The sequence below is a fragment of the Dermacentor albipictus genome, unplaced genomic scaffold (assembly GCF_038994185.2).
Source record: "Dermacentor albipictus isolate Rhodes 1998 colony unplaced genomic scaffold, USDA_Dalb.pri_finalv2 scaffold_12, whole genome shotgun sequence".
NCBI classification, from domain to species: Eukaryota; Metazoa; Arthropoda; class Arachnida; order Ixodida; family Ixodidae; genus Dermacentor; species Dermacentor albipictus.
In genome coordinates, this window is record NW_027225566.1 from 3976437 (window position 1) to 3994584 (window position 18148).

Genomic DNA, 18148 nt, shown 5'->3' on the forward strand with positions numbered 1-18148 from the left:
ATAATAGAACATGGTACAAAAACACGATTCTGCTAGTCATACCCTATCATCAATTGTGTGAAGACCGCCCAACATCGACAACCAGTGTAGTGCATTGCACTGTTGCTGCCACCATCCCATGCTCACCACTTAAACAAATGGCACATTGGCAAAAACAGTGCTTCAGTGCCTATACCATAACACCTCAATTCATTGGCACCCTTTTCACAGCAAAGCAAACCACATTTTCTCGAAGTCAAGAAATCCATTTAAAATTAAATTAGACTATTCCAGAAATACTTGGCCGCAAAAAGTTATTCAGTGCATTTAGCAGAAACAGTTATTGGCTAACATACCGTTCGCGCTGCTTCCGCTACTTCTTCAATAATTTGCGCTGCGAATGCTACGGTGGAGTGCCCACAACACTCCGCCTACTGAATGTCAGTGTCGGGTGCAGTTAAAATTTAACTTTGGATTTTCAAATAGATGCTACAATATGCTATTTTGGCACCCACGATGCACCAAACATGCTGAACGAGGTTGTCCTCAGCGAGCCGCAGTGCGCTCAGCCAGTAGACCCCTTACGGCAGCCCGTGGCAGCCGCGTTATCAACGTTACGTGGCCAACCGCAGCGACATGCAACTGCATCGTTTGCTTTGTAGACGACAGCGCTAGAGTCTGTGCTCGCACTCATACGTTCCAGTCTGGATGTGCTACGTGGTGTGGGCTGGCTTTGTCCTGCACCAGACTGACTAATGGATAGTAGCCACATCCAAGTTGCGCATTTTGAAGCGCTATCAATAGCTCAATACGAAGCGATGTCTTCCAAGGCATCTAATTGAGAGCGGCCAGGAATGAGTGTGCTGGCAAGCCTACTTGTGATCTGACCTCATGTTTCGCCTGGTTCGAGGCTAGTTGAGTATGCAAAACCAGCTGAAATTAGCGAGGCCCAACGGCTACGATACCGATAGGCAGGTTGGCCATAATTCCTACACGGGCGGCCGCGGCTGAGCATGAGTAGACAATAGTGAGCTTTTTCTGGAAGTACGTGATCAGTGTCGAAATTCGAAAGCACATTTTAGCTTACTTCAGCCAGTTTATTAACAGCAGAGCTGTTTAAGCATTTAGTTCCACCATGGAGCGTTACCAGAAAACTCATCCCAGATGTGCGCTGCCTCTTGTTGCCTAGCCACCACCTGCGAGAACACTGAGCCACGTAACCTCGCCGCACCCTACACACGTAGGGCGGAATCGTGACGTCACAGGCGAGTAAACGCTCGGAAGAGCTGGTGCGGAGACACACCTCTCGCCTCCCCTCCTCTACTACATGCGCACGTGATGCTGCCATGGCAAAACAGAAGAAAGTCCGGACACTCGAAGAAGCAGTGCCTTACCAAGAGCGCTGTACTGCCAAGCGACAAGCGATTCGTCGTCGCCGAGCTGATCTGGATCACTGCGCTGAAGCTGAACCTGAGAAGAGGAGACGCCGAGTCGAGGATACCGAGTTTCAGTCCAGGGAATTCGAGAGTTAGTGCCCGAACGCTCGGCGTCGCTGAAAAAGCGATCCCGGCCTGCGACTGCTCGAAAACTTCCAGCGTCAAGCCCGCCGAGACAACAACCTAGCAAAACCTAACATAACCTCGGAAAACCTAGAAAAAACTTAGCCAAGCTTACCATAAGCTCGCGAAACCTAGAAACGGCTTATCCAAGCCAACCAACAACCTAGCAAACCCTATAGCATAACCTTGCAAAGCCTACAAACAACTTAGCCAAGCTACGTAAAAGCTAGGTGACCACAAGCTCCGTTATTGACTTCAGCCTTGCACCACCAGTGAAGTTGCGCATGTTTCTTAGACGGCATCAATAAATATACACAGAAACAGTAGGAAGAATAGCAGTGATCCAAACATCTTTCTTGGCTGACATCAGCGATTCGCTAATAGCAGCCCCTTATGAGAGTCTTTTATATTACGAAATAAAGCATTCAGAAAAGAGTGACGAGCAGGCTTCTGTTGAAAAGAGAGAATATGAGAGAAAGATGACCTCGCGCTCCGCTTATGAGATCTACGCGCCGCGCACTACTGAAAAATTTGGCTGAGATGTTCATAGCAGTGTGTGCTATCAGCGGACTGTGTTTTTTCACGAAGACCGAGGGGTGGCTCATGGCCCCTTTAATTCATCAGCGAAAGTAGAAAAAGGTCATGCCCTGGTGCAAAAGCAGACAAAGTTCACAAGCTAAGGTGAGAAACTACTAAGAACAACCAATAAATGGTATGGCTTCTTAATGGTTGCCACTTGGCAACTCCATAATTCACTACTTCAGCTGGAAACACTGTCCAAATAAACAAAGATGACTAACACATCTAGGGTCACGGCGGCTCTTTCGCTTCGTGCTGCGCTCACGTTTCTCGTTTGCGGCATCAAATCAAGGGTTTCGTCGAAGCCGAAAGGGTCCTTACTGCCGATCAACTTATTTTGATCGGTCTCAAGGATTTCAGCGACGAAATTGCAGAATTGGTTGGGCAGTGCGTGCAAACTTCCTACCTGCCCAGTGAGCCGCATCATTTTTTTTAAATATAAACATCCTTTCAACCGAGCCAGAGGTAAAAAAAGAATGTTTGTGCCTAGCAGGCCTCTTCGAAAGGTGCAAGTACTTGCTTGCGGCGTTACTCCACTGCTACAGGTACGATACTTGGCTGTTTTCGACCTTCACAGGCAACTCTGCACTGCTACTCGTGTTGTGGTGTGTTCCGAAGCATCTAACAATATATGGGCAGTAACGTCTGTTGTGCTTTCAGAAGCTAAATATGGATATTCTGTACTGAGACTAGGAACTATAATGTTATATGATCAGTTTGTCTTGGGATAAAAATAAATGTGTTTTGTTTGCGAGTTGAGGTGCAAGTTTCTCTTTATTGGCGGCGAGGAGTTACGGAGTCGCCATCTATCGGAAGCTCCTCGCTGGCGTAGTATGAGGGATCACGTGGCACGCTCCTCATAGGTTTTGCTGTCAGCGGTCCCTGAAAACACCACGCGCGAGCTCTCCCGGACATTTTTGTAAGTACTTTCGAAACGAGAGAAGTTTCTTAGTGTCTAAATAATAATCTTGGGCAAACTGAAAGCACACAATCGTTTACAGACGCTATCTCTTTACCAAATACGTACAGTGAACGCCACTGCGCGCGGCTGCCGCGATGGAGTCTCCCGAACCGGCTTCTTGCGTGAAAGGTAGGTAAACGCCGAGAGCAAACTATGTGAAATAGGTTCTTATAGTGTTTGTGTAACTAAATGGAGCGTAATAGAACGAAGCCTCAATGCAGCGATCGCGCAGATTCGCAGCGACCGACTGCGCGTCTGCATGCTTGTCCGCGCACTGTTTCGATTTCTCCGCACGCGCGTTTTCTCACCGTGCCATGAGCTTTAGGCCGCAGAATATGAGCATTTGACAGTATACAAGCAACCATTGTTGCGTGGGCGCTATCAGAGCTGTTCAAAAATAATTTCATTGTAGAGACTTCGACGCCTACGGGGACTGTAATATGCCGTCGCGACGATTCAATCTTTCTTTCTTCTAAATTCTTTGACCTTTCAATATTATTCCTCGAGTTGCGTCGCACTGTATGTTTATCGGTGTTCTCAGCGTGCAATTTCCCGCTGCTCCTTTTTTGTAATCCAGTGCATTAATTCATAACACAAACATGACCATATGCCATGCTTTTTTTTTTAATGTGCTTCTAACCGCTGCCTTTCCACCCCACTGAACTTGCCAGTATCTATAGCATCGACAAGTTCATAGACCAAACCGTCATGACATTAGTCGGGCAGCGGACTCGGGCGAGCGTCTCAGTGCGCGTTTTCAGAACATCGCAGACCGGGCGCCGTAGCAGAAATCTTCCTCGCGTCTGTGCTTGCTGCATACCCGAGTTGTAGCCGATGACTGTTTGCCGGTTTTATGTTTCGCGAGCCAAGCTTCACGCAGCGTCTTGTCCTGCGGCTACGTGTGAATAAGGCTGACACCGGCCTCCGTTACGTGCGTCCGGCCCTGCGGCACCGAGCAGTAGCCGACCATGTTGTGCGCCTTCAAAGGCAGCCACTACCTATTGTAGTGCTTTGAAGCGTTGTGAAGGAGACACTCGAAGCGGGGAAATTTCGCCACTAAATGAGGACTGCAGCGTACGAGGGAATTTAAACTCGTTTTCAGCTCGCTTCGGCGCGCCCGAAGCAGCCGACGCGGCCGCTATGTCCACGTGATCCCTCCTAGCACGTCACGCCGACGGTGGCGCCAGCTTTTCCAGTGGTGGAGCTCGAGGCCAATAGTTAGCTGATCTGTGTGAGAAGGCCTTCTGCACCCGGTGACTGGCGCTTGTTTGTGATTGCATTGCGTATTGTTTATTATCGGGACCGGTAATGCAGCAGAACCTGCCGCCCGTAGGAATTCTCAAACTCCAGTGAAACGTAACAAGTGAATAACGACCAATAGGACCAAGTTGAGCTACTTTCCACACGTTCCCGAAATTTAGCGAGGGTTTTATTTTGAGCGAAGTCACTTGTATTTATGTAAACGCATGACTTGGAAATGAAATCAACCAGTTGTAATGGAATTTAGCTGGGTGCACAGCGTCGGAAAACAAATTAGCAGCCCTGTGCACAGGTCGAACGCTCCAAAGCTGGAATGAGCGCTGTTTGCAGTTGCTTCTCAATTTCTTGCAAGCAAATAAAATGACGATTCACCACATTGGATGAGAAAATGGCACCTTCTTCTTACACCGCTAAACTAAAGCATGCTATCAAAACGATATGTCGCCTTGCGGCATAGCATGTGTCATGATCAACTTGATACCTTTTGAGCTAGTTATCGATCCTGCTACCGGTGGCTGCAGAGAAAAGTACAATAGCAAGTATATTCCTGCTGCTTAAACCATTAGTAACACTAATGCTGGGGGAGAAAACTATAAAATAACAAAACTAAATGAAGCTTAAGCAATCATCACTATTATTTACTAAAGCAGCTGCCTAATTAGAGTAAACTTCGCGATTTGAAACACTACCAAGATATTTAATACATAATAACAAACTAATGGCTTTCTCGCCGGAAAGAAGAAAGACGACCCGAGTGAAGTGTTACGGCACCTGTATAATATGCGTCACATTTTCCCAATGCGCAAGTTTGTTCCTAAGTCACTCTACGAAGCATATCGTCTGCTACTTTCCGGAAACAACGCAATGATACACTGCTGTCTTTCCATCGCACTGACATGTATAATTGTACACAACAAAAGCCTTTTGAAACCTGTTTTTATTTTTTGGGTTTGTGTGCTGCGGCAACATGACGATTTGAAAACAGAGGCATTCAGCATATGCCATGATAGGAGACCCTCTTTACTTCAAGCCCGAACCTGGATCACCTGATTCTCGGCCGCTAAGCCATTACTTGGGAGTCGCGAATAGTGTTGATACGTGCAGGTCATGAAAACGTACTTATATGAAAGATATTCACATGTAAATTAAAAATTCTGCCTACGCTGTTCGTAATGTAGGCAGGTAAGCTGTGACACCATATGGTATACAGGCTTTTTTTTGGGGTTATCTGTCAGTGAATTTTGTGCAATTGCAATTTTATTTAAAAAATGGAGGGGTGGGTGAACACTTGAGATATTGGAGTAAATAATCTGCTTTCTGCATGTCATTCCGACAGCGGTAAACACTGCTCGCTACGGCTCACCATCATGTCGAGCCTGTCAGGATGGCCTATGGCTATGGCTGGCCCCTCGTGGTGGCGACTTAAAGGACAGAAGTGTAGCTAAGGAATCTAATTGGTGGGCTAATTGAGCTGCATGCATGTCACATGGCTCTTCTTTATTTTATTTTTTTCCTGGTTTTACTAAGCTTCCGCTAACGTGAAAACTCGAGCTTGCATGAGAAGCTTCTCATGAGGAATGCTAATAGGCGCTATGCGCGCAAAAAATTGGACCATCATTGTACATAACTTGTATAAGTCACAGTGAAAAGAATGATTTTTCACACACAAGACAAAGGGTGCCCATTGCAATCAATAGAGCTGTGTTTTTCTCGTTTCTGGATATGACAATAGGGGGCATGTTACAATCAAGGGCGTGTTAGTATTGAGCAAATAGGACACTGAAACTGCAAGTCTGAAGAAATCAAGAAAAGCAAAGCACTAATGAAAGCGGAAAAAAAAACGCCCTAGGACCTTTGGCAGTAGCACTGTCGATCCCGGATATATAGAACTTGAAGGGAATTGTGAAATAATGTGATCTAGTGATAATTAAAAACATAAAATATGCTTACTGAAGCTTATCTAAGACCTCCACACGACTCGGACAGTTTCCCGAGCTCATAAAAGGCGACAGCTTGCCGATTTGCTTCGCCAAGGCTATATCGAATACAGAAAAGTTGACTTCATTTTTGTTCACGAACGCAGCAGGTCGCTTGCGCTGTGGAATAGTCTTTGATATACGGATTTCAGCACTAACCCTAAAAACCCACATTACCCGGACTTGAGACCGCGTTGTGCCTCGTGTACATCGAAGTGCTTGCTGTGAGTCTTTATGCAAGACAAGGTATAAATGAATGCATCGCGGCAGCAAACTTGCCTGCAGGGATATGCGCCGTGCCGCCATCGCCGCAGTTGTACTGCGAATTGCGCGTGAACATGTCAGGCTGCGTGTTCGTTATAATACCAACAATGCGCCATTTTAACGGCTGACTGCATACGTGCGAAACGAGCCAGGTGACCTGCTGTGTCGGGTTGCGGAACCGACTTCCTGCTAGAACCAGCCGTACTCGTTACCCGATTCCCCTTGAAAGTTTGTGTGTCTCTTCTTGTGTGCCGCCCAGCGCTCTGGTGCCTCGCGGCCGATACGTCCCTTCGATCTCGGCCCTTCACCTCCGGCTTTTGCATCAGTGCCTGCCCCGACTCTGCACATACGCTGTTAGTTTCGAAAGTGGTTCAAGTTCAGCTCACAGAACACAGATCCTATTCGCCGTCAAGCGCAGCCGTGCGAGCACGAATAAAATGCATTCAGCACGGACCTGTGAATCACACAGCCGATGAGTCTTGTGTGCCACACCCAATGCTCTCTTCACGAAGTGCGGATGTGGCGTGCGGTGGTTTTGTTAAATTCAAACTCCAATGTGAAGATCCGTCCAAGTGTAGGTTGGGGCCGCATTCGTTTTGGCAGCTCGTCGAAAGCCCTTGTCTACAAAACAGATCTCCAGTTCGGCATCTCACACTCAGTGCCACTGAGTGAAAAAAAAAAAAACGAGTGCCGTCCACACTTTCTTGTGTAACGCATATCAGACCGGGATGGCTTTCGCGTTCTTGGGGCAGTGTGGAGATCTTTCTCTTGCCGACAGTGAACGGCCACAGTTTGCAAGAGCCATGGTTCCACATGTGCAGCTACCTAACCTGTGAGTGCCCTGCTGATTTTTACTCCGTGGCATTTACTAACGTTCAGTATCCACCGCGTTTGACAGCAACTGTCAAACAGTGCCGTTTCCAATATGTCGGCAATCATTACTTCTGACTACACCGAAAATGATCACCGTCTTCTTTATGAGTAGCGCACTTGCAGTGGTGCGGTGCAGCTTTCTTTACCTATATCGAATGCGGCGAACGAGAGTTCGATGTACGCATAGTACATTGCTATACTTTTGCATAGCATGTTTAAGGGCATTCTGTGTCCGTTTGATATAGACAACAATTCTATATATCTGAGTGTGACCTATTCGGAATCAACAGTACATAGAAATGCACTTTAGCAGGGAAGAAGTTTGGGCGTGTCGGTGGGATACATACAGATTGCGATACATAGCGCAAAAAATGACACAGGGACAAGCAGGAACACAGGACGAGCGCGTCCTGTGTTCCTGCTTCTCCCGGTGTCATTTTTTGCGCTATGTATCCCAGTCAGTACATAGAAATCCATGCATGTTGGGGCGTGCACCGGAAAGGCAGAGAATTCGTTAAAGGTAGGCAACGAATTTGCCGCCAGGTAACGAATTTGCTGGCAGCAACAAAACAGGGAGGAGGGATAAGGCAAGATAGACAATTACATGACTAGGGAAGCAACATGCCGCACTGCCCATCTTTTTGCCGGGAGCCATTGACAAAGCAGCAGCCATCGCTGTACAAGAGGAAATTGAACTAAATACACTGAAAACTGAAATCGCGTCACGAAATTATAATGGGAAAACTATCATTCTAGAAATGCACATACCTATAAAGCAGAACAACAGAATATGCTTCTCAAGTAGGAAGGCAACCCTCGAACACGAACAAGTTTGAAATGAAAAATGTTCTAGTTCAAGACGGACGACTATGACAAATTGGATGGTGCCTTTCATAAATGAGGCCTCAAAACGTCCCAATATGGTTATGATGAGCCCTTGGGATTTGATTTGTCCAACTGCTTGACAAGAGTGTTGGTGCATCAAGTACAGTAAGTGCTGAGCACACCATGTTCAACCATAGATATTACACTCATTGTTGTCTGCTGTCGGAGGCAGCAGAATACAATACTGTCAATAAGGACAATAAATGTCAACAGCACCGTGGTGATTACGAAAACCCCCAAGTTGTTTGTGTAGCTTTCCCTTACCCGCACATCTGGTGTCTGGTAAAGGTGCTGCTTGCCAAAAATTGTTCGATCGATAAAGCCAGCTGCTCCACCCGTGCAGTTTTCAAAGCTGCCGTTCTGGTGCAAGCCTCCAGGACCAAGGTAGCCCCTGGATAATGGTGAAGTAATGGTAATAAAAGCCTTAGACATCTCCATTGCAATGGCACTGGCCTGTCTTGTAGCAGGAGTAAAAAAAATCGCAGGAAGTCTTTGCAAGCTCAATGCACACTAAATAGCAATTCTTTTCACTCCAAACAAAGACATTTCAACACTTAAATGACATAGCAAATTAGTAAACACGCTCAGCACATGCACACTGTCTATGGCTGTGTATAGACATGTAGTGAAACCTTGTTACTGTGAACCCCACATTGACAAACTTTTCAGGTCAAGACTTTTCCGAAATCCCCTGCTCACTTCTCATAGTTTCAATGTAAAGATATTTCTTCAGAATGCCGAACTTTCCAGAATAAGGATCGTTATTCAGTTTCCCTGTGATGTTAACAATGCCTCAGTACTACCAACTAATATTCCGAAATCTAGGGATTCTTAGATTTCAGTGTATGCTTCGCGGCAGCCAAAACAGTAGGCTAGCAGACGACAAGGCACAGAGACCAGACGTCGCGGCACATGGGTTGGGGAAACCTGAGGAACATAAGGAACATGACGGAAAATGACGGCGCCTAAGAAAAAAAGAATGTGGGCAAGCGGAGGCGACGACACATCAGGTTTTGGGAGCGCATGCTCCGCCCAGAAAAGTGTTGGCTAGCAACGGAGGCGCGTTTTCTTCCTTCGTTCACCTTTCTGCTTACGCCTCTTTCTTTTACACTTCTCTCTGCGGCCGTACTAGCTACGGATGCGTTGAAATCATGGTTGAAATGTAACCATTGAGAAAGATTCAACAATAGCGAAGAGACCAGCGGCCGAATTGGCTGTAGCGCATCAATCGGATGGTCTTAACACCTTTCGGTTTTGAGAGCGCGCGTTCTTAAACCCAGCTGGTACACGTCACGTGGGTTCCGCTGATCAGCGTGGCATTTCTTTTTATTTTTTTTTGGCTTCTACTGCTGCACCACGCACGGCCTCGGCGCGAAATCGTTTTATTATTTAGTAACAATGATTGCGAACGATCTTTACAAGACTCCACCAAATCTGAGTCAAGTGCAATTTCATAAATAAAACCCAAGACGTCTTCTGATATGATGAAATGTTTATTTTGCTCTATATAAATGCTCGTTCCGGGCTTCTTGTACATTCATCCAAAGTTGTGGCACCAGGTAAGCTGCAGTCGTTGCCGTACGAAGCTTTGCCGAACGCCATCAGCTGAAAAAAAAGGTAAATTACAAGCATGTATTATTTTAGTATATTGACCTAACATGAATACTGCGTGTAGAGGCGAAACGTGCGTATATAGTGAATGGGTGGCATTAAAGATAAATTCACTTTTACATACATTTCAAACCAAATAGGCTCCTCCCAAACAATGTCATAAAATATGAAGAAAAAATATGATTTTCAAGCATGCCTCCCTTCTCGGGCATTATTTCCTGCACTTAAGGAGCACAAGTACACGTGTGAGTGCGCGTTTCCAAAACAACTTGGCCTCAGTCGACGCAATGGTACGCCAAGTACACAGAAGTGGCTACAACACAGGCTCTCAGGCAGACCATGTCGCACTAAAGACATACGTCAAGTTCGTGAGCTCCTCGGCGTTATCTGTCATGCGTCCTGCCAGCGGAAGCAACACTCCCATGTTATCACTCCCGGCAATCGCTCGTCGCGTTTTCGACAAGCGTGAGTAACGAAATAAGGTATATGCTGTTGCAGGGCCATAAAAATCGTCACAAACTTGTCCCACTAAAATTCAGTAGACACAAAACCAACTCCCCAAGGCCGGCTTGCTTTTTTGCTAACAGCTTCACAACCCCACGCGCGGCGAGCATGCCTCAAAAGTATCCCAAAATATTACGCAATGAATTGCAATAATTTTGGGGGTCAGTGAATGCGTCCCCAAATTCTCCCAGTAAGATTCAGTACACGCTGTTATGATTGGGGGCTCAATCCCATCGCTCGTGATCCGTTGTCAAGATTAGAGTCGGGCATGAATTAGAAGGTTGCTGGCCCATGCCGTCGTCCAACTTATCCACGCTGAGGACGTTGATGAAGGGAAGGACTGCTTCTCATCGAGAACGAGGAATATGGGTTTATTTACAGTATTTATATCAGTCTAACATGACTGTTTGTGAAAGTGCATCAGTCTAACATGACTGCTTGAGAGAGAGTGACCTGAGAAGACGCACAACAGCGGTTTTTAAACACTCGGTCCTCTCCCGATACAAGGTGATGCGAACGTTCGTTTAGTCATCGCAAACTAGCCGCCTCTCCGCGGCACGGTTTACACACACACACGCACACACGCATACACACAGGGGCGATGGTCCGGAGCCGACGTCAGAGGGGCTTCGTAGAACTCGGGAGCCGTTCCGGGTAGCGCGTTGTCTTGCGTCTCGGTCGGTGCGTGGGAAGGAGTGTCAGTCGGCGCTCCCGCGGCAGCTCCCCCACCCGTAGGAGATCAGGTCCGCTTTGTTGTGTTGCGCACAAAGCCTGCTTCGTCGAACTCCTTCAGTCACAACGCATCCTAGCTGAATCGACGGAGAGTGGAGGATGCGCGTATTGATATCGACACAAAGTCGACTTAGTCACGCCATGGCTAGAGGTTCGCGGCGATGCTCCCGGGATGTTGCCTCCACAGTCGCAACGGGTTGGCAAAACTTTGCACTGCAGCTGGCCGTTCTTAACAGCGCCTCCATGGCCCGGAAAATCTCCACTGTATAGCGCTGACAACCGCTGGGCAGGAAGAGAACGGCTGGTGGCCAGGGGGTGATGCTTTGGCTCGCAGCGACCACTTGTGTAATGTCACCCCTCCCAAAAACATCCAACAAGGACAGGCAACTATAAAATGAACCCCACAACACGGCACTGCACTGAGATGACGTACATAGGCTCTGACTTTAGACTCGCTAGACTTCAAAAAAAACATAAGTGCACAAACAAGAAAAAATGCTGCATTTCGCTATGCCAATTTCTGAAGCAATTTCGTGCTGACAAATTCAGCAATCATAGAGGGAATCCAGCTAAACGAGAGGGGATCTTCTTGGCTTAACAAAATTAACACTAGTAAACCTAAAATTTAGGCGGGACCCTCAAACGCAGAATTCAAACTAGCCTGCTCAAACCATGCGCATTGCTATGGAACTTTCCCTTCTTATATCTAATAGAGAAGTTGTACTCTTGGAGAGGGACGCTCCATCGGAGCAAGCGGCCATTTTTGTGTGACATTTGATTGAGCCACGTCAGAGGAGAGTGGTTCGTCTCGAAGATGAACTTCGCTCCGTACAAGTAACACGAAAACTTCTGGGCGGCCCAAACTAAACAAGCGAATTCCTTCTCTGAATCGTTGTAGGTTTCCTCCCTTACATTTAGATTACGGTTGGCATATAGGATAGGATGCTCCTCGTTATCGTCGCCGACCTGACTAAGTACCACGCCCATACCTCTGTCACTTGCGTCACATTGAACTTGAATTCCTTTGTGTAGTCTGGCGCGCGAAGAACAGGACGAGAAACCAATAGGTTTTCAAACTTTAGAAATCGTTCTCTTTGTCCTTGTCCCAGTGTACGTTACTCGGTGCTCCCTTTCGTAGGGCGTCCGTTAATGAACTGCCATTCGCGAGTAGTTCGGAAAGTACCGTTGATAGTACCCCGCCAGTCCCAAAAATGAACGAAGGTCTGTTTTCGTGCGCGGCTGAGAAAATTCTCCAATCGTAGCTACTTTCAGCTCGACCGGCCGTCTCATGCCCTGGCCGACAACATGGCCCAGATAAGTAACCTGCGAGCAACCAAACCTACACTTTTCCGCTTTCACCGTTAAGCCGGCTTCCCTCAACCGTGAGAACACCTGTTTGAGGTGCGATATGTGTTGTTCCCAGCTGTCCGAAAAAATTGCTACATCATCAAGATAGGGCAAGGCGCACTCCTGCAAGTCTTTTAGGACAATATCCATTAACTTAGAGAAGCTAAGCGGCGCGTTCTTCAGCCCGAAGCTGAGTACGAGAGGGCGAAAAGTGCTTACAGGTGAGATGAATGCGGCTTAGCGTCTGGCACTTTCTGAAAGGGGAACTTGCCAGTACCCCCGCACGAGATCTATAGTTAAAATGTATTTAGCAGCACTAACTCGTTGAATTCGTTCCGCAATGTTGGGTATCGGGTACAGCTGATCCCTAGTGATGGCATTTACCTTCCTGTAGTCAACACACGAACGAGGGTCCTTGTTAGGTGTTTCTACCAGTATTAGCGGTGACGTGTAGTCACTCTCAGCGGGCTCAATAACTCCCAACTCTAGCATGCGCTGTATCTCTGCCTCCATAATCTCTCTCTGTCTTGGAGACACCCTGTAGGCTTTGATCTTACTGGTTCGGTTGATGTCAGCTCCATTTCATGCGTTATTAGTGCGGTTCTACCCGGCCGATCGCTGAATATGTCGAAATATTCCCCTAACACCTCTTTGAGCTCATCTAGCTGCTCGGGTCCTAGAGCGTGCGAGCTTACCGAGTGTTCTACTACTTCTTCTAGGCCAATTTCAGAGTTGGAGGTCACCCTATACTCCTTAAACTTGGTACAAGTGCCATCCTGCTCTTTCATGGTATAGTTAACGACTCCGCTCCGCTATACATACGGCTTCATCAAATTACAGTGATATATCTTCACTTCCTTCCTGCGACCGGGCATTTTCAGAGCATAGTTAGTATCTGAAAGTTCGTGCAACACTTTCACGGGCCCGTCCCAGTGAACTTCAAGCTAGTTCTTTCTTGAAGGTTTGAGGATCATTACTTGTTCTCCGGCGTTAAACGTTCGAAGCCTCGCATTCTTGTCGTAATAGAATTTGGCGTTCTTTTGAGCTACTCCCATGTTCTTTCCGACTACTTCTTGGGTTGCGCTTAGCCATTCCAGCAAATTTTGCACGTATTCAACCACTGTTGCACTCTTCCCTCTTTCCTCCCACATCTCTCTTTAACATTCTCAGTGGAGAACGGAGTGTCCTCCCATACAATAGTTCTGCTGGCGAGAGCCCTGTTGCTTTATGTGGAACCATTCGCAAAGCAAGCAAAGTTGCCGGCAGACAGTTCTCCCAGTCCTCCTAGTGCTCGTAACAGAGCGCACGCAAAACTCGCTTAAGCACCGAATGCCACCTCTCTACACTGTTTGACTGAGGGTGATAGACAGAACTGTGTATTAACTTTACCCCGCACTTCTGCAAGAATGTGTAAATCAGTGCACTCGTGAATACTGACCCTAGATCTGCCTGAATTTCGGCTGGAAACCCAACTCGTGCAAACACTGTCAAAAGCGCGTCTACTCGGTGGAGCTGAGCTCTTTCAGAGGGATTGCTTCTGGAAACTTTGTAGCCGGACACAGCATGGTAAACAAGTACCTGTAGTCCGATATTGTTTTTGGAAGGGGCCCTACCGTGTCTGTTACAAGTAGTCTGAAAGGCTCTGTTATTAAGGGCCCTACCTTCAGTGGAGCTTTCCATGTCTCTCCTGGTTTACCAGAAGGGTGGCAGGAGTCGCATGATCTTACAAAGTTTTTTACGTCTTTGAAACAGCCAGGCCAGTAGTATTCCATAAGCAATATTTCCTTTGATTTGTTTATGCCTAGGTGGCCGGACCACCCATTTCCATGACAGAGACTCAAAAGGTCCTCCCTATACTTAGTAGGTACGACTAACTGACCTAAAATCCTACCCTTTCGATCGCTGTAGTGCCGATACAACAATCGTCCTCTCTCATGTATCGTCACGTTGCGCCTAGCAATGCCTTCTTTAGCTGTGTCATGTAATTAAGCTAAGCTCTCACCATTCTTTTGCTCGGCTGCCAATGACTCTCTATCCACACATAAGAGCTGGTCAAAGTTTTTTGAGGCCGGTGATTATAACGACCCCGTTTCACTTGTGAGTGCGTAAGCTTGCTGCAGGCTTGAACTTTGACACGCTAGTGCTACGCTCTCATTGAACTCATTGGCTTTCCTCAACTGTTTTCTTATCACTCGAGCCTAGCTCGGATTCGGTTATTGCAGTTATCTCCTTTGCTACTTCCGCTGGAGCAGCTTGTGCATTTTCGGCCGAAAGCGACGCGATTTTACGAGCTTGGCCTCGCGTCAATGCCTGTACTACGCCCTCTCCCAGTTTAAGCCCTTTTTCACGCAGTAACTGATTTGAACGATTCGAAACGATGTAAGGGTACTGCAGTGAAAAAATGTGAAAACTGCAGCCTCAGTCTCTAGCCCGCCGAATGGTCCACTGATTTTGACTTTGGCCATGGGCAGACACGCTGTGTTCTCCTACAACCTGTTTGATCCATGCTACTTCTCCGGTGAAGTCACTTACCATCACGTAAGACGGATGGACAATGTCCATCGTGGCGGCACTGTCTTTTAGCACTCGGCGTGGTTTGCCATTAACTTGCAGGTCGTTAAGATATGGACTTAAAAGTTCCATATTCTCGTCTCTTTCCTCCATGTAGGAGAAAACTACGCTAGGCTTCCCGCAGTTTACAGCTATATGTCCCAGTTTGTGCCATTTATAACAGCGGATCAGCCTAAAAGATTCGAATTTTCTTTTCTGTTCCTTTTGTGCGGTTTCCCCGTTAAGTTTCTCCTCGCTCTTTTCTGCGGGCTTTTCCTCCACGTCTACAGGCTCCGATCGTCTAGTCTGCGAACCCTTTTTGAACGGAAATGGTTTCTGCGGTCCATTTCGACTGTCATAATTTCCGTCCTCGGCGTTCAACTTTCTACGCGTTGTGTACTCTTCGGCTAATTCAGCCGCCCTTTCCACAGTGTTTACATTCCCTCTGTCTTGCGCGCACAGTTTCACAGCTTGGGGGATGGTTTTGTAAAACTGCTCTAGATTCATGCATTCAATGATCATGTCTCTGCTGTCGTACGCTTCCGCGCTTTTCAGCCACTCGACTAGGTTGGCCTTTAAGCTATATGCAAACTCCGGATAACCCTCGCTATCTTTCTTCCCTGTGCTCCTAAACGTTTTGCCGAAAAGCTTGGGCTGAAAGGCGGTATTTCTTCAGGAGACTACCCTTAACTTTTACATAATCATATACATCCTGTGCACTCAATCTGGCGATTACTTCCGTCGCCTCACACGGCCGCATAGATAGAAACCGCTGTGACCATGTACTCGGGCCGAAGTTCATCTTTTCGCAAGTCTTTTCAAAATTGCTTAGGAGCAAGCCTATGTCGGTCCCGACCTCAAATGGCTTTAATAGCCTGTCCATGCGGTACGATTCTGCCTCACTTGATCGTCCCAGCGCGCCTTCACTTCTTTGAAACAACTCCAAACGTTTGCTTTCAAGTTCAGTTGCATTTTTCTTAACTCGCGATCTTTATCGCGTTCCTCTCTCTCTCTGTCCCGTTCTTCTCTTCCTCTTTCCCGTTCTTCTCTGTCCCGTTCTTCTCTTTCTCTGTCCCGTTTCTCTCTCTTTTTGAGAAGTACAAACCCCATTTCAATTTCTTCCTCACTTGCCTTTTCGGAAATCAGCTCCAATTATTCCGATTTTAGCATTTCCTTGCGTACATCTAGGCAAAGTTCCTCACCAACAATCAACAATTCGTCTCTCAGCAGTGTCCTTAACTCCATGATTGCTGCTTCACTGCCTTGGTCGTGCTCGCTAAATCTAGCTAGGAAAACAGAACCTAGCTAACAATCAACAATCTAGCTTCTCTACTGTTCGAAACAGAACAACCACAAAATGAAGCCTAGAGAGTCAAAGCAAGAACCAAGCTCTCACCGCAGTCACACCACCACGTCGCAAAGCCCATCTCACCGCTGTCAGCCAGTTGTTATGATTGGGGGCTCAATCCCATCGCTCGTGATCCGTTGTCAAGATTAGAGTCGGCCATGAATTAGAAGGTAGCTGGCCCATGCCGTCGTGCAATTTATCCACGCAGAGGAAGTTGATGAAGGGAAGGACTGCTTCTCATCGAGAACGAAGAAGATGGGTTTATTTAAAGTATTTATATCAGTCTAACATGACTGTTTGAGAATGTACATCAGTCTAACATGACTGCTTGAGAGAGAGTGACTTGAGCAGACGCACAACAGCGGTTTTTAAACACTCGGTCCTCTCCCGATACAAGGTGATGCGAACGTTCCTTTAGTCATCGCAAACTAGCCGCCTCTCCGCGGCACGGTTTACACACACACACGCACACACGCATACACACAGGGGCGATGGTCCGGAGCCGACGTCAGAGGGGCTTCGTAGAACTCGGGAGCCGTTCCGGGTAGCGCGTTGTCTTGCGTCTCGGTCGGTGCGTGGGAAGGAGTGTCAGTCGGCGTTCCCGCGGCAGCTCCCCCGCCCGTAGGAGATCAGGTCCGCTTTGTCGTGTTGCGCACAAAGCCTGCTTCGTCGAACTCCTTCAGTCACAACGCATCCTAGCTGAAGCGACGGAGAGTGGAGGATGCGCGTATTGATATCGACACAAAGTCGACTTAGTTACGCCGTGGCTAGAGGTTCGCGGCGATGCTCCCGGGATGTTGCCTCCACAGTCGCAACAGGTTGGCAAAACTTTGCACTGCAGCTGGCCGTTCTTAACAACGCGAAACTAGCTACGGCACACAGCCCAGCTGCTTTTCGCGAACTGCGCCACTACGCCGAGCGCGGCCACTGTGTACCCCAAATAGTAATGAAATTAGTTAGAATAATATCTGGAGTCCGAGAAAGCGACGAACCTTGTCCCAGTAAGATTCAGTATACGCGAAATTGCGTCACACGTCCGAGGTGCTTTTCGTCACAAAGTCAGGTGCGGCGAGCGCGCCCAAGAACTACCGAAATAAATTATAATAATGCTTGGGCTCATAGAAAGCGCTGGAAACATCTCCCAGTACGAGTAATTAACTCAGATTAACTAGGCTTCGAGGGCGGAGCTATTTTTCGATAACTGCATCACTATATAGGTTCAGTTCTGTGCAGTAAGCCTAAATGCGCTTGAAGTGCGTCGCAGACTGTCAAACAAAATTCCTCACCTTGCTGTAGTCCAGTAGTGCAGCGGTGTCGTGTCGACATGCAGACGGAACACAAGAGAACGCCGGGAGCCCAAAATACGGGCTACATCCAAAAGAGACGGGTCGCCGAGCAGGCGAGCTTCACATGCGCAGCCGGCCTCGCTCGCTTCGGTGGCACGTCTGGCGCATGACGCATGCATATGGCGCATGTGGCGTGCCGCTAACTGGTGACGCAAGAAAGATAAGTCGCGAAGTATAAGCTCATTTATACGCAATACTATTTAGGTTTAATGGGAAAGAATAAAAATAAATAAAACGTTGCCTGCAAGTTCATTTGACATTATTTTTTTTTTTCGATGCTCGCGTCCACTAACGGATGGGGTTGACACTAGGCGTGACCTCTTTCCTGTTGTCAGTTTTCGCCAAGTGTCCCCTCTTGTTGAATTTGATGTAAC

The 18148-nt window shown here is 47.4% G+C and overlaps 1 protein-coding gene across 5 annotated transcripts in view; it reads right to left on the minus strand.

Annotated features, from left to right (window-relative positions):
• Positions 1-18148, minus strand: part of Hgsnat (Heparan-alpha-glucosaminide N-acetyltransferase) — a 350851-nt gene that overhangs the window by 81980 nt on the left and 250723 nt on the right. For all 5 annotated transcript variants that reach the window (XM_070528495.1, XM_070528497.1, XM_070528493.1 and 2 more), the window contains one exon: positions 8601-8727. In XM_070528495.1, the coding sequence (XP_070384596.1) occupies positions 8601-8727 (127 nt within the window). The remainder of the gene's footprint in view (positions 1-8600; positions 8728-18148) is intronic.